This window comes from Sinohyriopsis cumingii, chromosome 2 (genome assembly GCF_028554795.1).
Source record: "Sinohyriopsis cumingii isolate HCF-2022 chromosome 2, ASM2855479v2, whole genome shotgun sequence".
Lineage (NCBI taxonomy): Eukaryota > Metazoa > Mollusca > Bivalvia > Unionida > Unionidae > Sinohyriopsis > Sinohyriopsis cumingii.
In genome coordinates this window covers 135,680,226-135,702,165 of record NC_142962.1, presented here as the reverse complement: position 1 = coordinate 135,702,165, position 21,940 = coordinate 135,680,226, and the positions used below count along the sequence as shown (strand labels likewise).

At 32.6% G+C, this 21,940-nt stretch overlaps 1 protein-coding gene across 5 annotated transcripts in view; it reads right to left on the bottom strand.

Moving 5' to 3' along the window:
- Positions 1–21,940, bottom strand: part of LOC149805901 (uncharacterized) — a 132,155-nt gene that overhangs the window by 83,766 nt on the left and 26,449 nt on the right. For 2 of the 5 annotated variants that reach the window (XM_089950658.1, XM_089950660.1), the window contains exons 9-17: positions 20,515–20,605; positions 17,258–17,319; positions 16,142–16,279; positions 14,267–14,357; positions 7,697–7,758; positions 6,578–6,715; positions 4,397–4,487; positions 1,350–1,411; positions 230–367 (exon numbers count right to left, since the gene is read on the bottom strand). In XM_089950658.1, coding sequence (XP_089806784.1) covers positions 230–367; positions 1,350–1,411; positions 4,397–4,487; positions 6,578–6,715; positions 7,697–7,758; positions 14,267–14,357; positions 16,142–16,279; positions 17,258–17,319; positions 20,515–20,605 — 873 coding nt within the window. The remainder of the gene's footprint in view (positions 1–229; positions 368–1,349; positions 1,412–4,396; positions 4,488–6,577; positions 6,716–7,696; positions 7,759–14,266; positions 14,358–16,141; positions 16,280–17,257; positions 17,320–20,514; positions 20,606–21,940) is intronic. The other 3 variants (XM_089950659.1, XM_089950661.1, XM_089950662.1) reach the window with 3 other exon arrangements.

Here is a 21,940-nt window from a genome sequence, read left to right as displayed (position 1 = left end):
TCACTGAGTTATGAATTTTTAACAGTTCTTAAATCTCTTTAATACACATAGTTAATACAAAACTGATGTCAGCCTGCATACATCAGTATTTCCATCCAATCAGAGTTCATTTAATAATATTGACCAATTACTGCTAACAATAAGCATATTTCAACAAAGAGCTGTCATGGATTTGACAAAAAATATTTCTCAGTAAATCTCAAGCACAAGGTATGAGAAAGAAACTTACAAGCTGTCCCAATTCTCCAGGCAAACTTTGGCAAATCTTCATTAGGGTTGCATTGATTGCTGCTTCTGTCTTGTTTTCACCCACCAAATTGTCGAGAGAAGTCACAATAAACTTACAAATTTCACATTCTAAGCTATCCTGAAAGTAATGTGCAAAGTACAGTAAAAATATTGTATTTGTTAATTATTAGGTCTTTGCAAATTAAGGAAATGGAGAACACTCTCAAAAGAAAATTGTCAGGAATCTATGATGACCAACAAATGCAATGTGGATAGTACTGAAGATTCATTTAGTTTAGTGGGCATTGCTACTGAAATCTGTGGATGTCTGACAAAAATATGGGTTCTATTTATTCACTGGGGAATCATTTGTGTTGGCTAATTGTTTTTATGAGTGTAGTGAACACAAAATCAAAACAGTTTGAAATTCTTTAATAAAAGAGCATCCACATTATGTTGTATACTTGTTTTAACATTAATACAATTTTCATTTTTTTCTTTCCTCACTAATTTGTTTTTAATACCATGAATATTTAGTGAACACCTACTAAACTGGAGCTAAACAACATTATCATATTTCAAAAGTAAATTTTAGTGACAGCTCATTCAGAATAAGGTGACAGGTCAGAAGGTATGTACAGCAAATAAGGGCAGTAATCAAGATTTGTCTAAGGGTTTTCATGTTGAATAGTCAATTTGAAATTTGATGGGCTGTGTAGTCTTTGAGAAGGCACTTTTAGACTCTCTCTGTACCCCATACTAAGACTAAACACTTGAATAGCCCTACCTAAATGCTACTAAATCTCTTAATATGATATTAAGCCATGTGTGTTTTATCACTAATTTTTCATTTATTTCCAGTATACTTTCATTGTCAAGAGAAAAGGTATTCACTGCAGAAATTTAATGTATTTATAAGAAATGACAAGTAGGTCACTGTGCCCAACATTATTTTGCAAAAGGTGAGAAATACATTCCAAGATGAATCTATTAATCAAATTTCAGAGGAATTGAGCTAAACGCCCCAAAAAAATCATCTCAGAGTCTAAGGCAACAATAGCAACAAAAACAGCAGTGTTAAAGTAATACATATGTATCAACTTTGATTTGCCAAAACTCACCTCCATATTTTCATGGACTGGTTCACTTTTCAATATGACTGGTTCCTCCTTAGTCTCCTCTACTAAAAGGGATAAAGGATAAGCAATAGTATATACACTATACAGCTCACTTCACTAATTATGCTTCTAATAACTTTGTACAGCAGCCAATCAAGGATCAAAAAAAGAAAGAAAGTGAACCCTATGATAATATTTCCAATCTGACAGTATCATTTAGTTTAATTCTAAAACTTCAATAATTGTTTAAATACTCTTTGTCTTTCAATTTTGGAAAAACAATGTGAGATACCACAATGTTCATGTTAGCAGTTGTGGCAGCATCAACTCATTGTTAAAATTTATTTGCAAAGCCATAAGAAAAATGAAAAAGGTACTTAATAAAAATATAAATTCACAGATTTTCTTAATGCTTGATACATGCCCATAACATGTAGTAAGTACAAATTGTAAAGACTCCTGATTAGAGCTCATGTAAAACTGTCTTTAGGGCAGCCTATGCAGTTACTTGTCATAGATGCAATTACTGGTAAAAGTCAAGGAATTCAGAAATAAACAACCACCACTTCACATATTACTTAACTGACTAAAAATAGCTAGGGGATGTCATATAAAGTCATTTGAAGACTGCTCTGTGGGAGTCCATTAGGCTAATTTGCATAGGTACAGTACATAAACAGGACGAACCCAATTCATTTTAAGTTAGATAAAAACAAAGAAATGGATGATGAAGAACAAACATTATTACACATCATTGCCTTGAATGACACTGTTTAAGCCATCTTTATTAAAGATTTGTCTAGAGTTTGTGAAAAGTAACAAGGTTTCTCTGAAGTCGGATTTAGCTCCTCATATAAAATGCAAAACATGATTATTTTGGCAGTCATAAAAGTGTTCAAGTATGGTTGATGTTTGAAGCCAAAATATCAATATATAGCTGTGATTCAGGAAACAACAAATCAGTTAAGTAAGCAAAGCCCCAAATAACTAAATATTAGAATTCATGGCTGACAGAGTTTGGCTTTGCCCAGCACAGCAGCAAATAGCAGCATTTCATTCTTTGCACATACAGCAAACACCATACATTTATGTAACATATGGGCAAGTCAGAAAATATTTGACACACTGAATGGAATATTCAGGTCAGTTCTATGTATTTTAATACTCGGTACCTTGTTAAACTGACAACTATTAATGGACCCATACTTTTCAGGATGACTGCAACTGTGAAACAGATTTAATAAAACACAATAATAAGCACATGCTCATATCTACATAATTGTTTTGTGTTGATAAAGAGATTGTATTAACACCCTTACTGGACAAAAATATTTATTATTGCTGTACATGTATTACCTGTCAGGTTCATACAATATTTAATAGAAAATCACCCCACCCACCCCCATTTAAAAGGCCAATCCCTAATGTGATTTATATTTTCTTTAATCTATATAAGTCAAGCACATCTTATGCTCAAATAGATAAAATAAAGCTCTGATAATACCACCATTATGGTTGTCAAGAACAACTCAGTTCTTACCAGAATTTGCTCCCAGAATCCAGCAGAAATGTTTGAACATTACCATTCAGTTTCTAAAGAGTGTAAAGATGAAACCAAATGGCACTTGCATTACCTTCACATGAACTACTGACAGCAGCAAAGACTTAGATTCCAGTTGATTTTAAAGACAAAAACTTTGAGTAGTTTATTTAACACCTATATGGTTGTGATTATCTGAGAGTGTGTTTTGATGGCATTTCACAATGCTTAATCTATTTTTGTTGTTTTTAAGTAATCCACCTGCTATTTGTTGTTTTTAAGTCTATTTCATGCTTAAAGGAAAGCAAAATCTTATTTGCTTTTATTCAGTTTTAATTTCCAGTTATTTTCTATAGGTTTATATAAAACAAAGCTTATTCTCGACTGGATGAAATCACTCTTTGGGAAGTCATGCACTGATGCCAATGGGACCCCAAAACATTTTGAGTTTCAAAATTCTCAATATTGACTGATATATATCTACATAAATAGAATATAAATATTCACAAACAAAAAAAATCAATCAACAGTAATTGGTATAAAAAAACTATAATAAAAAAATACAATAACCAAAGTTTTTAACTGGAAGCCGATAACAAATAATGCATACTTAAGTTTCTTATATTCTGATGGCAGTAACTTAACATAATACTTGCTTCATGCCAAAAACTATCAAAAAGTAAAAACTGATCCAAAACACTAGATGCAAGCTAAATTACCATGCACCTTCAAGCAAACAAGTTAGAAACTTATAACAAGAATTGCAAGAAGATAGAATAATTCCCAAGTACACCAAATACCAACCAGTCATATTTCATGTAAGACCAAATTGTTTAATTTCATAAAATTGTCCTTACAGCATAGCTTCTTTTTAAGGGCACAACTTACAAGACATTCTGTATTGGACTATCAACAAATTCTAGTAGCTGCTAAACTCGGTGATATAAAAAAGCACTCTCTCCTTGGGAATTTACATGATTACTGTTCACTTTGATTAATAAATTTACATAAGCACAGTCAATAGTGCACAAGGCTGCATCCACACACTAAACTACAAGACCCAATCAGTTAAATTGCCTCAACCTGCTGTCTACATCAGCTAAGATAATGCATAATTACTTTATATCAGCCATACAAAATCTTGAAAATCAATTCTGCAGTTCACATGGAGCAAACTTTAAATACAAATTTTTTACCTCCAACTTTTTCCCATAAACTGCAGGAATGATTTTCAAATGGGATAAAAGTATTAACTAAAATTAGTCATACACTAATGAATAATTAGTCATACACTAATGAATACATAACAATAGCATTTAGATATATAGTCCCTTTTTATAAACCACGATCAAAACATTAAAAGCAAACACTGCATGTGCCACAGACAACATTGAGAAGCAAGGGTTATTGTATTAGCTTTTCCCTTCACACAGGTAAGCTGATTGGCAAAGCAATGATGACAAGAGCATCACTTTGGAATTGTCTACACATGATAAGAGTCAAACTTTACCTGTATTACAAAGCTTTACAGCTGTACAAGCCTTCTGAGGGTCAAATCCATTCTCAAGTGCCTTCAAAAGATTTGGCTCAACTTGCATACACTAACAAAAAAGAGGTAACAGTACTAGGAATAACAATCACAGAAATAACAGCAATAGTAATTATAAATATTGTGCTGATAATAAAAATAATATCAAGACTTTTTGTCATTTTGGTTACATAAACTTGCCAATATCCTAATTTTTCTCCATGTAAATGATGCAGAAGTTGTCCATTATATTAAAGAAGGCAATTTAAAATTGGTACCATGTTTAATGTAAGTTAAGTTAAAGTACTTGTTGCTGTTCAATTTTTCTACATGCACCAAAAGTATTATTTTGATGTGTATGAAAGCATCTGACAGGAAGTCATTAGATTGATAGACCCTGTGACAATTCAAATAATACCAACATGATGTCTTTATTTAGAGTTTTGTTAATTAATCAAGATTAAAGAGAGTATATTTCCATGACACTCATGTATTTGATGTAAAAATTAAATTATATCCTAAACAAAACTTAAGTCCTGGTAAGAGAGAGAAATAGATATATATAAAAAATATGTTGAGAAGCACACTTATAATGATCTCAAGTCTAAAGCTTACAAACGGAACAAAAATTATTTGCATGCCAAATATTTAATATTAAGCCAGCCACAGCATAATGCCTCTCAAGATAATAAACTGTCTAATACATATAATATTTTTCATTTGAAGTCCCTAAATATATGCCATTTAAAATAATTAATCTATGTTTTGGACATGGTCATAAACAATGATGAACAGAAAAAGAAAATAATTACAATAATAGATTCATTGTAATGCAACTAAAAGAAATGTACACTGTGTTACTCACTACAATACTGTTCATGGGAACCATTACAAATATACTGCATTATAGGCCACTACCACACTGCTCATGGGAACCATTACAAGCATACTGCATTATAGGCCACTACTACACTGCTCATGGTAACCATTACAAGCATACTGCATTATATGACACTACTACACTGCTCATGGTAACCATTACAAGCATACTGCATTATATGACACTACTACACTGCTCATGGGAACCATTACAAGTATACTGCATTATAGGCCACTACTACACTGCTCATGGTAACCATTACAAGCATACTGCATTATATGACACTACTACACTGCTCATGGGAACCATTACAAGTATACTGCATTATAGGCCACTACGACACTGCTCATGGTAACCATTACAAGCATACTGCATTATATGACACTACTACACTGCTCATGGGAACCATTACAAATATACTGCATTATAGGCCACTACCACACTGCTCATGGGAACCATTACAAGCATACTGCATTATAGGCCACTACTACACTGCTCATGGTAACCATTACAAGCATACTGCATTATATGACACTACTACACTGCTCATGGGAACCATTACAAGTATACTGCATTATAGGCCACTACGACACTGTTCATGGTAACCATTACAAGTATACTGCATTATAGGCCACTACTACACTGTTCATGGTAACCATTACAAGTATACTGCATTATAGGACAATACTACACTGTTCATGGTAACCATTACAAGTATACTGCATTATAGGACACTACTACACTGTTCATGGGAACCATTACAAGTATACTTCATTATAGGCAACATTGCCTTATAATAGGTATATTTTATACCAAGTGACATGTTGTGGTATATTGCCTCTAACATAACATTACACTGAATTTTAATTAGCAGAAAACTATAATAATTGAAATTAATTAAGTTCACATTTTAAAAAAATGACCTCCCTCAAATGAATTCATAATACCAGTTTTATATCCAGGTCCATTACAATGATGAGTGCTGTAGTGATGGGTCATTGCATTCTGTACCAGTAATCTTAGGAAAACTAAAATTACCCATTAGACAGAATATTCACCAGTCATTAAATGAGTTAGGAATTTGTAACAGCTTTTCAACGGCAACAATTCGCTTAGTAAATACAACACTGATGTCAGCAATTACATCTAATCAAAGTTCACTTAATACCATTAACCAATTACTGCTGACAATATGCCTATTTCAACTGAAAGCTGTTTTGGATAATATGGCAAACAAGATTTCTTAATAAATACCAAGTACAGAATATGAGAAATAAACTTACAAGCTCTCCCAATGCTCCAGGCAAACTCTGGCAGATCTTCGTGAGGGTTGCATTGATTGCTGCTTCTGTCTTGTTGTCACCAACCAATTTGTCAAGAGTAGTCACAATATACTTACAAATTTCACATTCTAAGCTATCCTGAAAGTAATGTGCAAAGTACAGTAAAAATTTTGTATTTTTTGCATTATTAGGTCTTTGAAAATTAAGCAAATGGAGGAAAATCTCAAAAGAAAATTGTCAGGAATCAATGATAACCAACAAACACATTATCGATAGTACTTTAGATTTCTATAATTATTGTTTGTAGGTTTACAATAAAAAATTAAATGAATGTTGCTGCTGAAATCTATGGACATGTCTCTGAATAAAATATGGTTCCACTTTATTCACTGATGGATCATTTTTGTTGACTATTTTATTTCATGTCTGTAATGAACAAAAAGTCCAAAACAGTTTGCAACTCTTGAATAAAAGAGCAGCCACATTACATTGTATTACTTATTTTAACATTAATAAAATTTTCAGTTTTACTTTCCTCACTATTTGTTTTTAACGCTATGAATATTTAGTGAACACCTACTAAACTGGAGCTAAACAACATTATCATATTTCAAAAGTAGATTTTAGTGACAGCTCATCCAGAATAAAGTGACAGGTCAGAAGGTACTTACAGTAAATCTGGGCAGTAATGAGATTGTTCTAAGGGTTTTCATGTTGAATAGCCCAATTGAAATTTGATGGGTTGTGTATTCATTGACAAAGCACTTTCAGACCCTCACTGTACCCCATATCTAAGACTGAACACTTGAATAGTTCTACATAAATGCTACTAAATCCTTTAATATGATATAAAGCCTCATCTGTTCAATCAATTTTTTTTTTACATATCCATTGTTAAAATTTAATGCATTTATAAGAAATGACTAGCAGGTCACTGTGCCTAACATTTGCTAATGGTGAGAAATACATTCCAAGATGAATCTATTAATCAAATCTGAGAGGAATAAAACTAAATGCAAATAAAAAAATTAATTTCTGAATCTATGAAAAACAACAGCAACAGAAACAGCAGTGTTAAAGTAATACACATGTATCAACTTTGATTTGCCAAAAACTCACCTCCAGATTTTCATGGACTGGTTCACTTTTCAACATGACTGGTTCCTCCTTAGTCTCCACCACTAAAACGAATATAGGTATATACACCATACAGTTCACTTCATTTATTATACTTCTAATAACTTTGTACAGAGAAAATCAAGGGTCCAAACAAAAACAAAAAAATGAAAGTGAACCCCATACTGACATTTCCAAGTTGACAGCATCATTCAGTCTAATTCCAAGACTTCCAAAATTGTTTAAATAATATTTGTCTCTCAATTTTGGGAAAACAATGTGAGATACCACAATGTTCATATTAGCAGTTGTGGCAGCAGGAACTCATTGTTAAAGTTTATCTGCAAGGCCATAAGAAAAATGAAAAAGGTACTTAATAAAAATATGAAAAAACCCAGATTTCTTGACCAACTTGATACATGCCCATAAGATGCAGTATGTACAAATTGTAAACAGTCCTGATTAAAGTTCATGCAAAACTATCGCTTGGGAAGTTTATGCAGTTATATTTTTTAAATGACTAAAACTAGCTTGGGTGATGTCATAAAAAGTCATCTGAAGACTGCTGTGTGGGAGTCCATTAGGCTGAGTTACATAGGTAGAGTTAAAATCAAAGAAATGCATGATCAAGAATAAACGTTATTATACTTCTTTGTCTTGAATGAGAATGTTTAAGTCATCTCTATTAAACATTATTTGAACAGTGACAATGCTTCTTTGAATTTATATCTGACTCAAATAAAATGGAAAACATGATTATTTTGGCAGTGAAAGTGAAAGTGAAATTCATTTGTGAAACCAAAAATTTCATAATGTAGCTGTGATTTAGGAAATGAGTCATCAGTGAAGCAATGCCCCAAAAAACTAAATATCTGTCATAGATGCAATTACAGTGGTCCACTTCTTATATGGCCACCCCTTCTGCACCAGGAAAATGGCCTTATAAGACAGGTGGCCTTTCCAGAGGGGGACTTAATTTGTTGTGAGAACTATATGTAATGTATGTAGTAAGAAAGCCACATACTTCAAAGCATTTAATATATTCATTTAATATCTATCATTTAAAAGTAACATTAATTATTAAAAGGTTCTTCTTGTTATAATAATAGTCTTATTTCAACTGAATATACATTTATTGTTCTTATTCTTGACATAAGCATGATATATGAGTGTGTATTGTTTTCATTCACATTGCAAAACCATTTGAAAACGTCACTTAAATCTTGGTACAAAAATAATTCTCATTCCATTTGCTCCATTTTCGTACTGCTGCTGAATAACCTCCTTATTGGTTATGACATTGTTTATTCAAGTCTTTTCAACACAAAATTGTTCTATTTGAGTCTTTTCTACATAAAATTGTTTGGCAGGTCCCCCCCCCACCTCATCCGATGTCGAGTAGAATAACCAACTTTCTTCTAAAATAATACATCTCCATTTATTTGATGACATGTTAATGTTTGGTAATGACTTATTCGGATGTTGCTAACTGCATGTGATTTAATTATGCAGATGAAACTTTTGTAGAGTGGACGAAATGCCTTCTTCATAAAGGAAGTGATAAATGTGTCATGTGATTTTTCGGTCTTTGGCTGGTACCCTGTTTTGTTCAATTTCTCTGTGTGTGTGTTAATGCACAAAATCTATTTTTAGCCTATGCTGACCCTGTTATGATCTTGACAATTACATCTGGTTGTAATCATCAAAGAGAAGAACTCGACAGATGTGTGAAGTCCAAAACTCTATCATAACATTGATGAGCCATTTCATGTAAATGTCGGCATTTATAGACAATAATATAATATTAATCTTAGTGTTACATGTACTTTAGTCAACGCTTCTTTCAGTAACCGAAACTTGACATTGGGAGACATGTATCGAAGATAGAGATAATTTGATTACTTATCTTACGTCACAATATGAAATCGATATGAAATCATTATTGGTTCTGGATACATTTGAAATAAAAAGTGGCTGCTTGTGAGGGGCACATTTTACATTTTTGTGCTAATATGCTGTCCACTGTTCTCGTTAGAGGGGTGGTCATTCTTGAGGGGTACTTTTGAACACAAACTCATTGGTGCCAAGGGATTCTGGCCTAAAGAAGCAGGTGGCTGCTGGTTGGGGGGGCGTTCAAGAAGGGGACTACTGTACTGGTAAAAGTCAAGGCATTCAAAATAAACAACCACCACTTCACATATTACTGGTAAAAGTCAAGGCATTCAAAGATAAGCAACCACCACTTCACATATTACTTAACTGACTGAAAATAGCAAGGGTGATGTCATATAAAGTCATTTGAAGACTGCTCTGTGGGAGTCCATTAGGCTAATTTGCATAGGTACAGTACATAAACAGGACGAACCCAATTCATTTTAAGTAAGATAAAAACAAAGAATGTTTTATGTTTAATGAGAATGTTTAAGCCATCTTTATTACAGATTATTCTCAAGTTCATAAACTGTGGCAATTTAACTCCTCTTATAAAATGCAAAACATGATTATTTTTGCAGTCAGTGTTTAAGTATGATTGATGTTTGAAGCCAAAATATCAAAATATAGCTGTGATTCAGGAAACAACAAATCAGTTAAGTAAGCAAAACCCAGAAAACTAAAATATCAGAAATCATGGCTGAAAGAGTTTGGCTTTGTCCAGCGCAGCAGCATTTCATACTTTGCACATACAGCAAACACCATACTGACATCAGTCATTCTGGATAATATGACATCCATCAACAAAGCAACATTTGGACAAGTCAGAAAGTATTTGACACACTGAATGGAATATTCAGGTCAGTTCTATGTATTTTAATACTCAGTACCTTGTTAAACTGACAACTATTAATGGACCCATACTTTTCAGGATGACTGCAACTGTGAAACAGATTTAGTAAAACACAATAATAAGCACATGCTCATATCCACACAACTGATTTGTGTTGATAAAGAGACTATGTTAACAACCTTACTGGACAAAGGTATTTATTAGTGCTTTAATACCCATAAGGCTCCCACAAAGCTTTAAAAAAAATGCCACCCCGTTAAATGGACAATTTCTAATGTGATTTATATTTTCTTTCATCAATCATATCTTATGCTTAAATGACATGAGATAAATTTCAGATAATGCCAACATTCAGTTCTGACCAGAATTTGCTCACATAATCCAGCAGAAATGTTTGAACATTAACATCCAGCCATTAATAAATACAAAGATGAGCACAAATGAAACTTGCATTACCTTAACACTCCCTAATGAACTACTGACAGATGCAAATACTTTATCTAATTAAGACTATACTCCACCATCTAATTGATTTTAAAGACAAAAACTTTGAGTAGTTGTTTATTTAGCACATATATGGTCGTGATTATCTGAGTGTGTGTGGTGATATTTCACAATGCTTAATCTATTTGTTGTTTTTAAGTAATCCACCTATTTGTTGTTTTTAAGTCTATTTAATGCTTAAATTACCAGCTATTTGCTGTTTTTAAGTTTTATAATGTATTGCTTAATCAACCAGCTATTTGTTGCTTTTAAGTCTATTTATTGCTTAATCAACCAGCTATTTTTTGTTTTTAAGTCTATTTAATTCTTAATCTACCAGCTATTTGTTGCTTTTAAGTCAATTTAATGTTTAATCAACCAGCTATTTGTTGTTTTTAAGTCTATTTAATGCTTAAAAGAACACAAAATCTTATTTTCTTTCATTCAATTTTAATTTTCAGTCATTTTCTATAGGTTCATCTAAAATGATAACTTATTCTCAATCAGATTAAATCACTTCTTTGAGGTCATGCACTGACCCCACTGGGACCCAAACACACTTTTTGAGTCTCAGAACATCTCAAAACTGTCTAGAAATACAATAGGTATGCAATGATATTTCCCTTAATATTCATGATATATGCATGACTAAAATGTATTGTAGAAAGATTACTCATTTCAAAATACATGTATGCAAGATCTCCAAATATCAAATAAATTCCTCCATTGATGTTTCTGACACATCATGGCCCAAATATATACATATACAAAATAAAAATATGCATTAAAAAAAATCAATAAACAGAAAGTGGAATAAAAACTATACCAGTAAAATGACCAATGTTTTTAATCAGAAGCTGAAAACATATAATGGATGCCAGTATCTTATGTTTTGATGGTAATAACTCAAGATAAAAAACTATACAAAATAGGGCTGAGCAAATCCCATAGCCCGACATCCCGGACTAGTAATTTTTGAAGTCGGACAAGTAAAATTTTCCAAGTCGCTAGTCTGAGACAAGTGCTTTTTAAAAAAGTCAGGCTAGTCCTTATTTTCGTGCTTTAATCACTATATCTACCTTTATTTGGCCAATCATCCTCTCCGGGCATACTGAATACTTGATTCTACCCCTCTTTGTGTATACATACATTTACATCGGGTTATCGCTTGACTGCATATTGGGCTAAGCAACCAAATTATCAGCAAATAAAAACACGTCAAACAAAAGAAAGCCAGTATGATCAATTAGCAGTGTTGTAAGCGGTTTTGTTGCAATGAGTTTACTCAATCTAGACCATAACATGCAGCTCACTATGATTTTAATCCAGCGAGTCAGTGTAATGAAATTAATGAAATGTATTTTACCGACATCAGTGTTGGTTTCCTTTATGAACTGATTAAATGACAGTAATGATTTTTTAATTTATAATTGATTATACAGATGGTTAACTTCCACGTGCGAAATTGTGTTTGAAGCGAAACAATTACGCTAATTAATGAGCTGTTTCAGTTCGTATTTAAGAGAAAATTGATGTTATGATCACTTTATAAGTAGTTGTCAAGCAAGCTGATAGTTACTCTGTGGATAAAATGAGTTTGCTAAATTATTTTCACAAGGAAGGTAATAACAGCGATTCAGAGAAGGTAAATTTGTTTGAAAATGGAGGGATAAAACGTAAGATGGATACTGAGTGTGCAGTAGCTATTTCTGAGTGTGAACGAGGATTTATTTCAATGAACTTAATCAAGAATTCTTTAAGGAATTCCTTAAACCAAAAGAGTTTAAAAATGCTACTGAACATTTCTGCAAATGGACCAGAGCCTGAGGACTTTAACCCAGACACAGCTATCAACTGCTAGTGCAGGTGGCAGACATATACATCGACATATTTTCAAAGCCATCAGCTAAAACATATATACATGAACCTGAAGAAGCCAAATGTATAACAACCAATGTTTTTGAAAAATAAAATTCTTTTAAGAAATAATTATGTTGTATATTTTTTTTTCTTTTCTTCTATGGATTAAGTACATATATCTCATCAAATCTCGGCAAATGATTACCATTTTGGTACCAGTGAAAAATAAGGTGGGACTAGTGAAGAGAAAGGTGGGACTAGTGAATTCTCTGAAACCACTTGTCCTGGACTAGTGGTTAAAAAAAAAATTTGCTCAGCCCTGATACAAAAGTAAAAGCTGACCCAAAATAGTAGTTTTAAGCTAAATTACCATGCACATTTTATCAAACAAAATAAAAACTTATAACAAGAACTGCAAGAAGATAGTGTAGCTCCCCTGTATACCAAATACCAACTAGTCATATTTCATTTAAGACAACTTAAACCAAAAGCAGTGAAGCATAAAACATAGGACACACTGATCTACTTTAGAAAGTTTATGCCATATACCATAGGGCAAGCATGTGAAACTACAGCCCAGAGGTCAGATCCTCCCCATGACTTGGTTTTATCTGCCTATTTACATCAAAGGCCTGGATTTAAATATTGTTTATATGGCCTGCACCATAGAAAAAGTTGCAAATGCCTGCCATAGAGTATCCACACAAAGGATCATAAGCATGCAAATGTTACTGCTTCAATAACAAACTCACATATGTAGCTCAAAGTCACTGATGTGTGAAGTGTAGGTGACAATGACCTACTTTTATGAGATCATGTAGTATACAACATAATGGCAGGCCAGACAAAGCATCATAACTAACACTAAAATCTGTATGACACAATGACCAAATATCCAAATAAAAGATGTCCTGGAAGCATGAAATATAGGTCATTGTGAACTATTTTTGTCAAGATGGTTTAGTTCTCTCCAAGTCCAAGCTGGATTTACACACTAAATAAAAATACCCAATAAGGGAAACTGTAACAACCTTCTCTCAGCATCAGTTGAAGCAATGCATAATTATTTTATATGTGACATACAAAAATTTTCAAATTCAATCCTGCTCTTCACATAAAGGAAATGTCAACTGCAAATTTTAACCTCGAATTTGTCCTCATAAAAGGTGAAAACAGTTTTCAAATTGGATGAAAGTATTCAATCAAATCAGCATACATTAATCAATACATATTAATAACATTAATTATACAGTCCCTTTTTATAAATCATGATCAAAACCATAAATGTAAATATTAACCTGCAGTCTACATGTGTGGAGGCCAACAGTGAAAAGCAAGGGTTATTGTATAAGCTTTCCCTTCAAACGGGTAAGCTGATTGGCAAAGCAGTGATGACAAGAACACCACTTTGGAATTGTCTACACATGATAAGAGTCAAACTTTACCTGTATTACAAAGCTTTACAGCTGTACAAGCTTTCTGAGGGTCAAATCCATTCTCAAGTGCCTTCAAAAGGTTTGGCTCAACTTGCATACACTAGCAAAAAAGAGGTAATAGTACTAGGAATAACAATCACAGAAATAACAGTAATAGTAAATATAGATGCATTGCTAATAATAAAAGTAATATCAATATTTCTTTTCATCATGATTACAAAAACTCACCTAATATCCTAATTTTTCTCAGAGAGAATGATGCAAAAGTTGTCAATTATTATAATGAAGTAATTTAAAATCATGTCCAATGAAAACTAAATTTTTCTAATTGCAACAAAATTAATATTTTTGATGTATAGGAAAACATCTGACAAGCAGTCATAGACTGACAGATCCTGTCACAATTTAAATAATATAAAAAGCAGAAAACCCATTATGTCTTTGTAAAGAGTTTTGCTAATTAATCAATATTAGTCAGAGTATATTTCTCTGATTTTCATGCATTTGATGTAAAAATGAAATTATATCCTCAAAAATACTTATGACAAGGTAAGAAACAGAGAAAGATGTAAAAACAGAACATGTTGAGAAACAAACTTGGAATGATCTAAAGTCTAAATTTTACAACTGGAACCAATATTATTAGCATCCCAATATTTAATACTAAGCCTGCCTCAACAGCATGCCTTTCAGGATAATAAACTGTCCAACACATAAGATAGTTTCAATTATATAGACTGACAAAGAGAAGAAAAAAAATAATTACAATAGTGTATGCATTGTAATGTGCTTATAAACAAAAAGAGAGGTACAGAGTGTTACTCAAAATAATACTGTTCATGGGAAAGAGACACACAGAGTGTTAATCACTACAAAACTATTTATGGGAAAGAGACATACAGAATGTTACACAAAACAACACTGTTCATGGGAAAGAGACATACAGAGTGTTAATAACTACAAAACTATTTATGCGAAAGAGACATACAGAATGTTACACAAAACAACACTGTTCATGGAAAAGAGACATACAGAGTGTTAATCACTACAAAACTATTTATGGGAAAGAGACATACAGAGTTTTACTCAAAACAACACTGTTCATGGCAAAGAGACATACAGAGTGTTAATAACTACAAAACTATTCATGGGAAAGATACAGAGTGTTACTCAAAACAACACTGTTCATGGGAAAGAGACATAAAGAGTGTTAATAACTACAAAACTGTTCATATGAAAGAGTGGTACAAAGAGTTACTCACTGCAACACTATTCATGGGAAGGAGAGGTACACAGTGTACTCACTGCTACACTGTTCATGGGAACCATAACCAGCATACTGCATTATAGGCAATATTGCCTTATAATAGGTATATTTTATGCCAAGCGACATTATTGGGTATATCACCTCTAACATAAAATTACACTGAATTATAACTGGCAAATGACTACTGGGTAGAATAACTGAAATTAATTAGGTACACATTTTTTTTAACTTAAGTCACTCAAATGGATACATGATCATACCAGAATTATACCCTGACCCATTACAATGATGAGTGTTGCAGTGAGGGAACATTGTATTCTGTACCTCTAATTAAAAAATCTTATGTAAACTAAAGTTACCCATACCACACCCATTTTCGCCAGTCATTATCTGAGTTACAAATTGTTAACTGCTCTAAATTGCTTTAATTCACTTAGTTAATACAATACTGATGTCAGTTTGCATCCATCAATAGGTCCATCCAATAAGAAATCATTTAATAATTAGACCATTTACTGTTTACAATAAGCATATTTCAACAGAAAGATGTCTTTGATAATATGAAATGCAAGATTTCTTAATAAATACCAAGTACAGAGTATGAGGAAGAAACTTACAAGCTCTCCCAATGCTCCAGGCAAACTCTGGCAGATCTTCATGAGGGTTGCATTGATTGCTGCTTCTGTCTTGTTGTCACCAACCAATTTGTCAAGAGTAGTCACAATATACTTACAAATTTCACATTCTAAGCTATCCTGAAAGTAATTTCCAAAATACAGTAAAAAATTCTGCCATGATTTTTGCAAATTAAGCAAATGGAGGACATTATTGTTTGAAGGTTTGTAATAAAAAATATATTGCTCTTGAAATCTATAAAAGTGAAATCTATGAATATGTCTCAGACAAAAATATGGTTCCATTTTATTCACTGGGGGAATCATCTGTGCTGGCTACTTTATTTTATGACTGTACTGACCACAAAATACAAAAGAGTTTGTAATTCCTGAATAAAAAAGCATCCACATTACATTCAATTACTTATTTCAACATTAATAAAATTTTCACTGTTTTACTTTCCTCGCTGATGTTTTTTTTAGTGTTGCGACTATTGAGTGAATATCTATAAACTGGAGCCAAACAAAAGTAGATTTTGGTGACAGCTGATCCAGAATTAAGTCATAGGTCAGAAGGTACTTATATTAAATACAGGCAGTAATCATGACTGTTTTAGGGTTTTCTTGTTGAATAGTCCAACTGAAATTTTATTGGTTCCGCAGTCTTTGACAAAACACTTTCAGACCCTCACCTTACCCAATACATTAGACTGAACACTTGAAAAGCCCCACATGAATTCTACTAAATTCTTAAATGATGTGAAGTCTCATGAGGTCAACCAGACTTCTTTCTTATGTAATCCATTGTTGTTATAATTGCAAGAGAAAAGGATTCACTGCATAGAATTTATGTATTTACAAGAAATTACAAGCATTTCACCATGACCTACTTTTGTTAATGTGCTAATGGTAAGAAATACTTTCCAAGATTAATATATCCATCAAGTTTAAGATCAGAGGAATGGAACTAAATACAAAAAGAATAATCTCAATCGATCACAACAGCTGTAACAGAAATAGTAGTGGAAGTACATATATATATATATATATATATATATATATATATATATATATATATATATATATAAACTTTGACATACTGCTGAGACCAAAACTCACCTGTATCTTTTCATGGACTGGTTCACTTTTCAATATGACTGGTTCCTCTTTAGCCTTCTCCACTAAAAGAAATAATGGATAAACAGTAAGTATATACACCATATCTTTATTATCTTTTTAATCACTTCATACAGCAATCACTCAAGATTCCTAACCCCAAAAAGCATGGAAGCAACCCTATGCTAAAAAACTTAAAAGCTGACAAAATCTTTAATCTAATTCCAAGACTTCTATGATCTTTAAAATACTTTTTGTCTAAAATTTTGGGAAAATTATGTGAGACACTGCAATGTTGATATTAGGACCTGTGGCAGCATCAACTCAATGCTAAAATCTGTCTGCAAGGCCAGAAGCTAAATGAAAAAGGTGTTTCATAAAAACAAAACATAGATTTCTTGACCACCTTGATATATGCCAATAACATGTAGTATGTACAAATGGTAAACAGTCCTGGTTAGAGCTCAAGTAAAACTATCCTTAGGGCAGTTTATACAGTTATTGGTCATAGAAGCAATTGAAAGGCAAGGCAAGGCAAATCTAAACAAATACTGTTTTACGTATTACTGAAATGACTGAAAATAACTAGAGTGATGTCATATAAAGTCAACTGAAGACTGCTGTGGGGGAATCCATGAGCCTAATTTACATGGGTAAAATACACAAAGAACCCAATTTGTTTGAAGTTAGGTATGTTGCATGTTGAAGAAGAACAAACATTATTACATATCATTGCCCTGAATGAGGGCTATTCCATTTAAACATACATGGTACCCAGGGAAGGTACTTTTTAAAAAATATATGCCAGGGTACTCAGATTACCTAAAGAGTTCATATGAAAACAATACAAAATTCTAAATTGCATCTGTGGGTGACTATTCCAAATTAAGAGTACCTTCCCTGGGTCCCATATATCTTGTTTTGGAGCAGCCCTGAGAATGTTTAAGTGGTCTTTATTAAAGATTATTGGCAAGTAATTGATCAGTGGCAGTGTTTCTTTGATTTAACTACCACTATATTGCATTTGTAAGTCTATTTAATTCTTAAACGATAACAAATATGTTATTTTCTTTCATTCAATTTGAATTTCCAGTCATTTTCAATAGGTTCATATAAAACAAAAGCTTATTCTCAATTGGACATCATTCGGGGGGTGAGGATCATGCATTGACTGCCTTGGGACCTAAAACACACTTTCTAAGCCTCAAAAAAACCTTAGTACTGTCTGGAAATATGGCAGATACGCAGTGATATTTCCCTTAATAGTTATCATATATGTGTAACATAAACTGTATCCTGGAAAGATTACTCATTTCAAAATACACAAAATCTCTAATGTTAATTTTAAAAGGATTTCTTGAACACATCATGGCATGGGGTGGGTGTGTTTATGTTTATATATATTGTTGTTGTTGTTGTTGTTGTTGTTGTTGTTGGGTTTAACGCCATTTTTCAGCACACGATAGGCTATACATGGCGGCCAGTATTAATGGTGGAGGAAGAATCCGGAAAACCTCGGAAAGAACCACCGACCCAAGAAAAGCTACTGGCAAGCTTTCTCACATGCCCACATTGGCTGAATCTTAGACTCGAACCGCCGCAGACAGAGGTGAGATGGCAGCGATCCGTAACGAAGAGCACTTTAGACCACTCGGCCACCTCGGGGCCCCTTTTATATATATATATATATATATATATATATATATATATATATATATATATATATATATATATATATATATATATATATATATATATGCACACACAAAAAATCAATCAGTGAGAAATGCAATAAATACTATAAAAATACAATGACCAATGTTTTAGTCCAAAGCTGATAATATTTAATGCATGCCAGTTTCTTATGTTTTGATGGTAATAACTCAAGATAATAACTGTTTCATTCCAAAAACTATACAAAAGTAAAAGCTGATCCAAAACACTAGCTTGAAGCTAAATTACCTCCACATTTAAGCAAACAAAATAGAAACTTATAACAAAAGCTGCAAGAAGATAGTATAGTTCCCCAGTACACCAAATACCAACAAGTAATATTTCAGAAGACACAATTGTTTAATTTCATAAGACTGTCCTCACAGCACAGCTTGCTTTTTGGGACACAATTTACAATACGTTCTGTATTGGACTAACAGCAAATTCTAGCAGCTGTTGAACTAAATAATATAAAAAAAATTACTCTCCAATTTGGAATTTGCATAATTACTGCTCACTTGATTAATAAAAAGATATATATGGACCTGTACAGTCAAACAAGCACAAGACTGAATCCACAAAAACAATTAAAAACAAAAGCAATGAAGCATAAAATATGACACACAATGACTAACTTTAAAAAAGGATTATGCCACATATACCATAGAGCAGGCATGTTCAAGCTATGTCCTGCTGGCTGGATCCACCATACGACTTGGTCTTATCAGCCTATTTATGTCATAGGGCATGGACTTGAAAATCATTAATCCAGCCTGCTCCCTGAAGGAAGTTGCACAAGCCTGCCAAAGTGTATCCACACTAAGGTTCATAACCATGCAAATATTATTGCTTAAGAAACTAACTCCAATGTGTAGCTCATGCAAAATCACTTAACTGTGGGGTGTAAGTCACAGTGACCTACTTTTTATAAGATCATGTAGTATTCAGCATAATGGCTGGCCAGACAAAGTATCATAGCTGTACACTCAAATTTGAATGACAATGTGACCAAATGTCCCAAATAAAAGAAGTCCTGGAAGCAAGAAATATGTCATAGTGACTTATTTTTATCAAGATGGTTTACTTCTCTCCAAGCTGGATGCATGCATTAAAAAAAAAGACCCAATAAGCAAAACTACCTCAACCTGCTGCCTAAATCACTTTAAGCAATGCATAATTACTTTTTATGTGACATACATTAATCTCAAAAGTGAATCCTACTGTTCACATAGAGCAAACCTTAAACACAAATTTTTACCTCCAACTTTTTATCATCAACTGTGAAACAAATTTCATATTGCATAAAAGTATTAATTAAATCAGGCATACACTAATGGTTACCTAACGATACCATTTAAATATATAGACCCTTCTTATAAGCCATGATCAAAAATTTAAATGCAAATGTTAAACTGTTTCTGCATTTGCTGAGGCCAAAACTGACAGGCCAGTGTCATTGTATCAGTTTTCCCTTCACACAGGTGAAAGCATTGATGACAAAAGCACCACTTTGGAATTGTCTACCCAGGATAAGAGTCAAACTTTACCTGTATTACAAAGCTTTACAGCTGTACAAGCTTTCTGAGGGTCAAATCCATTCTCAAGTACCTTCACAAGATTTGGCTCAACTTGCATACACTAGCAAAAAAGAGGTAATAGTACTAGGAATAACAATCATAGAAATAATGGCAATAGTAATTATAAACGATGTGACGATAATAAAATAATATCAAGATTTCCTTTCATTTTAGTTGCATAAACTTGCCTAATATCTGAATTTTTCTCAGTGGGAATGATGCAAAAGTTGTCAATTATTATAATGAAGTAATTTAAAGTCTACACCATGTACAATGAAAACAAAATCAAACTCCTTGTTTCTACATGCAACAAGATTAATATTTTTGATGTGTGGGAAAATACCTGACAGGCAGTCATAGACTGCCAGACCCTGTGACAATTCAAATAATACAAACATGACATCTTTGTCAAAAATTGTATTAATTAATCAATATTAATGTGTGTATATTTCCGTGACTTTTATGTAATCAATTGAAAAATGAAAATATATCCTCAATAATACCTATGACTATGTAAGAAATAAAGAAGAATATAAAAACAGAACATGTTGAGAAGAACACTTGTAATGATCTCCAGTCTAAAGTTTATGATTTGAATGAATATTATTAGCATCCCAAATATTTAATATTACGCCTGCCTCAGTAGCATATCGTTCAGGATAATAAACTGTCTAATACATATAATAGTTTTCTGTTGAAGACCCTAAATATCAGCCATTTAAAGTAATTCTATACTTTGGACATGGTCATACAAAGTGATGAACAGAAAGAAAACAAAATAATAATAACAGATTTATTGCAATGTGCTGATCAGCTTAAAGATAGGTACAAAGTGTTACTCACTACAAAACTGTTCATGGGAAAAAGAGGTATACTGTGTTACTCACTACTACACTGTTCATGGGAACCATAACAACTATACTGCATTATAGGCAATATTGCCTTATAATAGGTATATTTTATGCCAAACGACATTATTGGGTATATTACCTCTAACATAACATTACAATGAATTATAACTGGCAAATTACTGAAATTAATTAACTTTTAAAAATCACCTCCCTGAAATGGATTCATGATCATACCAATGTTATATAAAAATCCATTGCAATGATATGTGTTGTAGTGAGGGAACAGTGTCTTCCATACCTGTAATTATAGAATCTTAGGAAAACTAAAATTACTCATTACACAAAATGTTCACCAGTGATTATCTGAATTATGAATTTTTAAATCACTTTTATTCACTTAGTTAATACATCACTGATGTCAGTTTGCAAACATCAATATGTCCATCCAATCAAAAATCATTTAATACCATTGATCAATTACTGCTTACAACGAGCCTATTATTTCAACGGAAAGCTGTCTTGGATAATATGGCAAACTCTTAGTA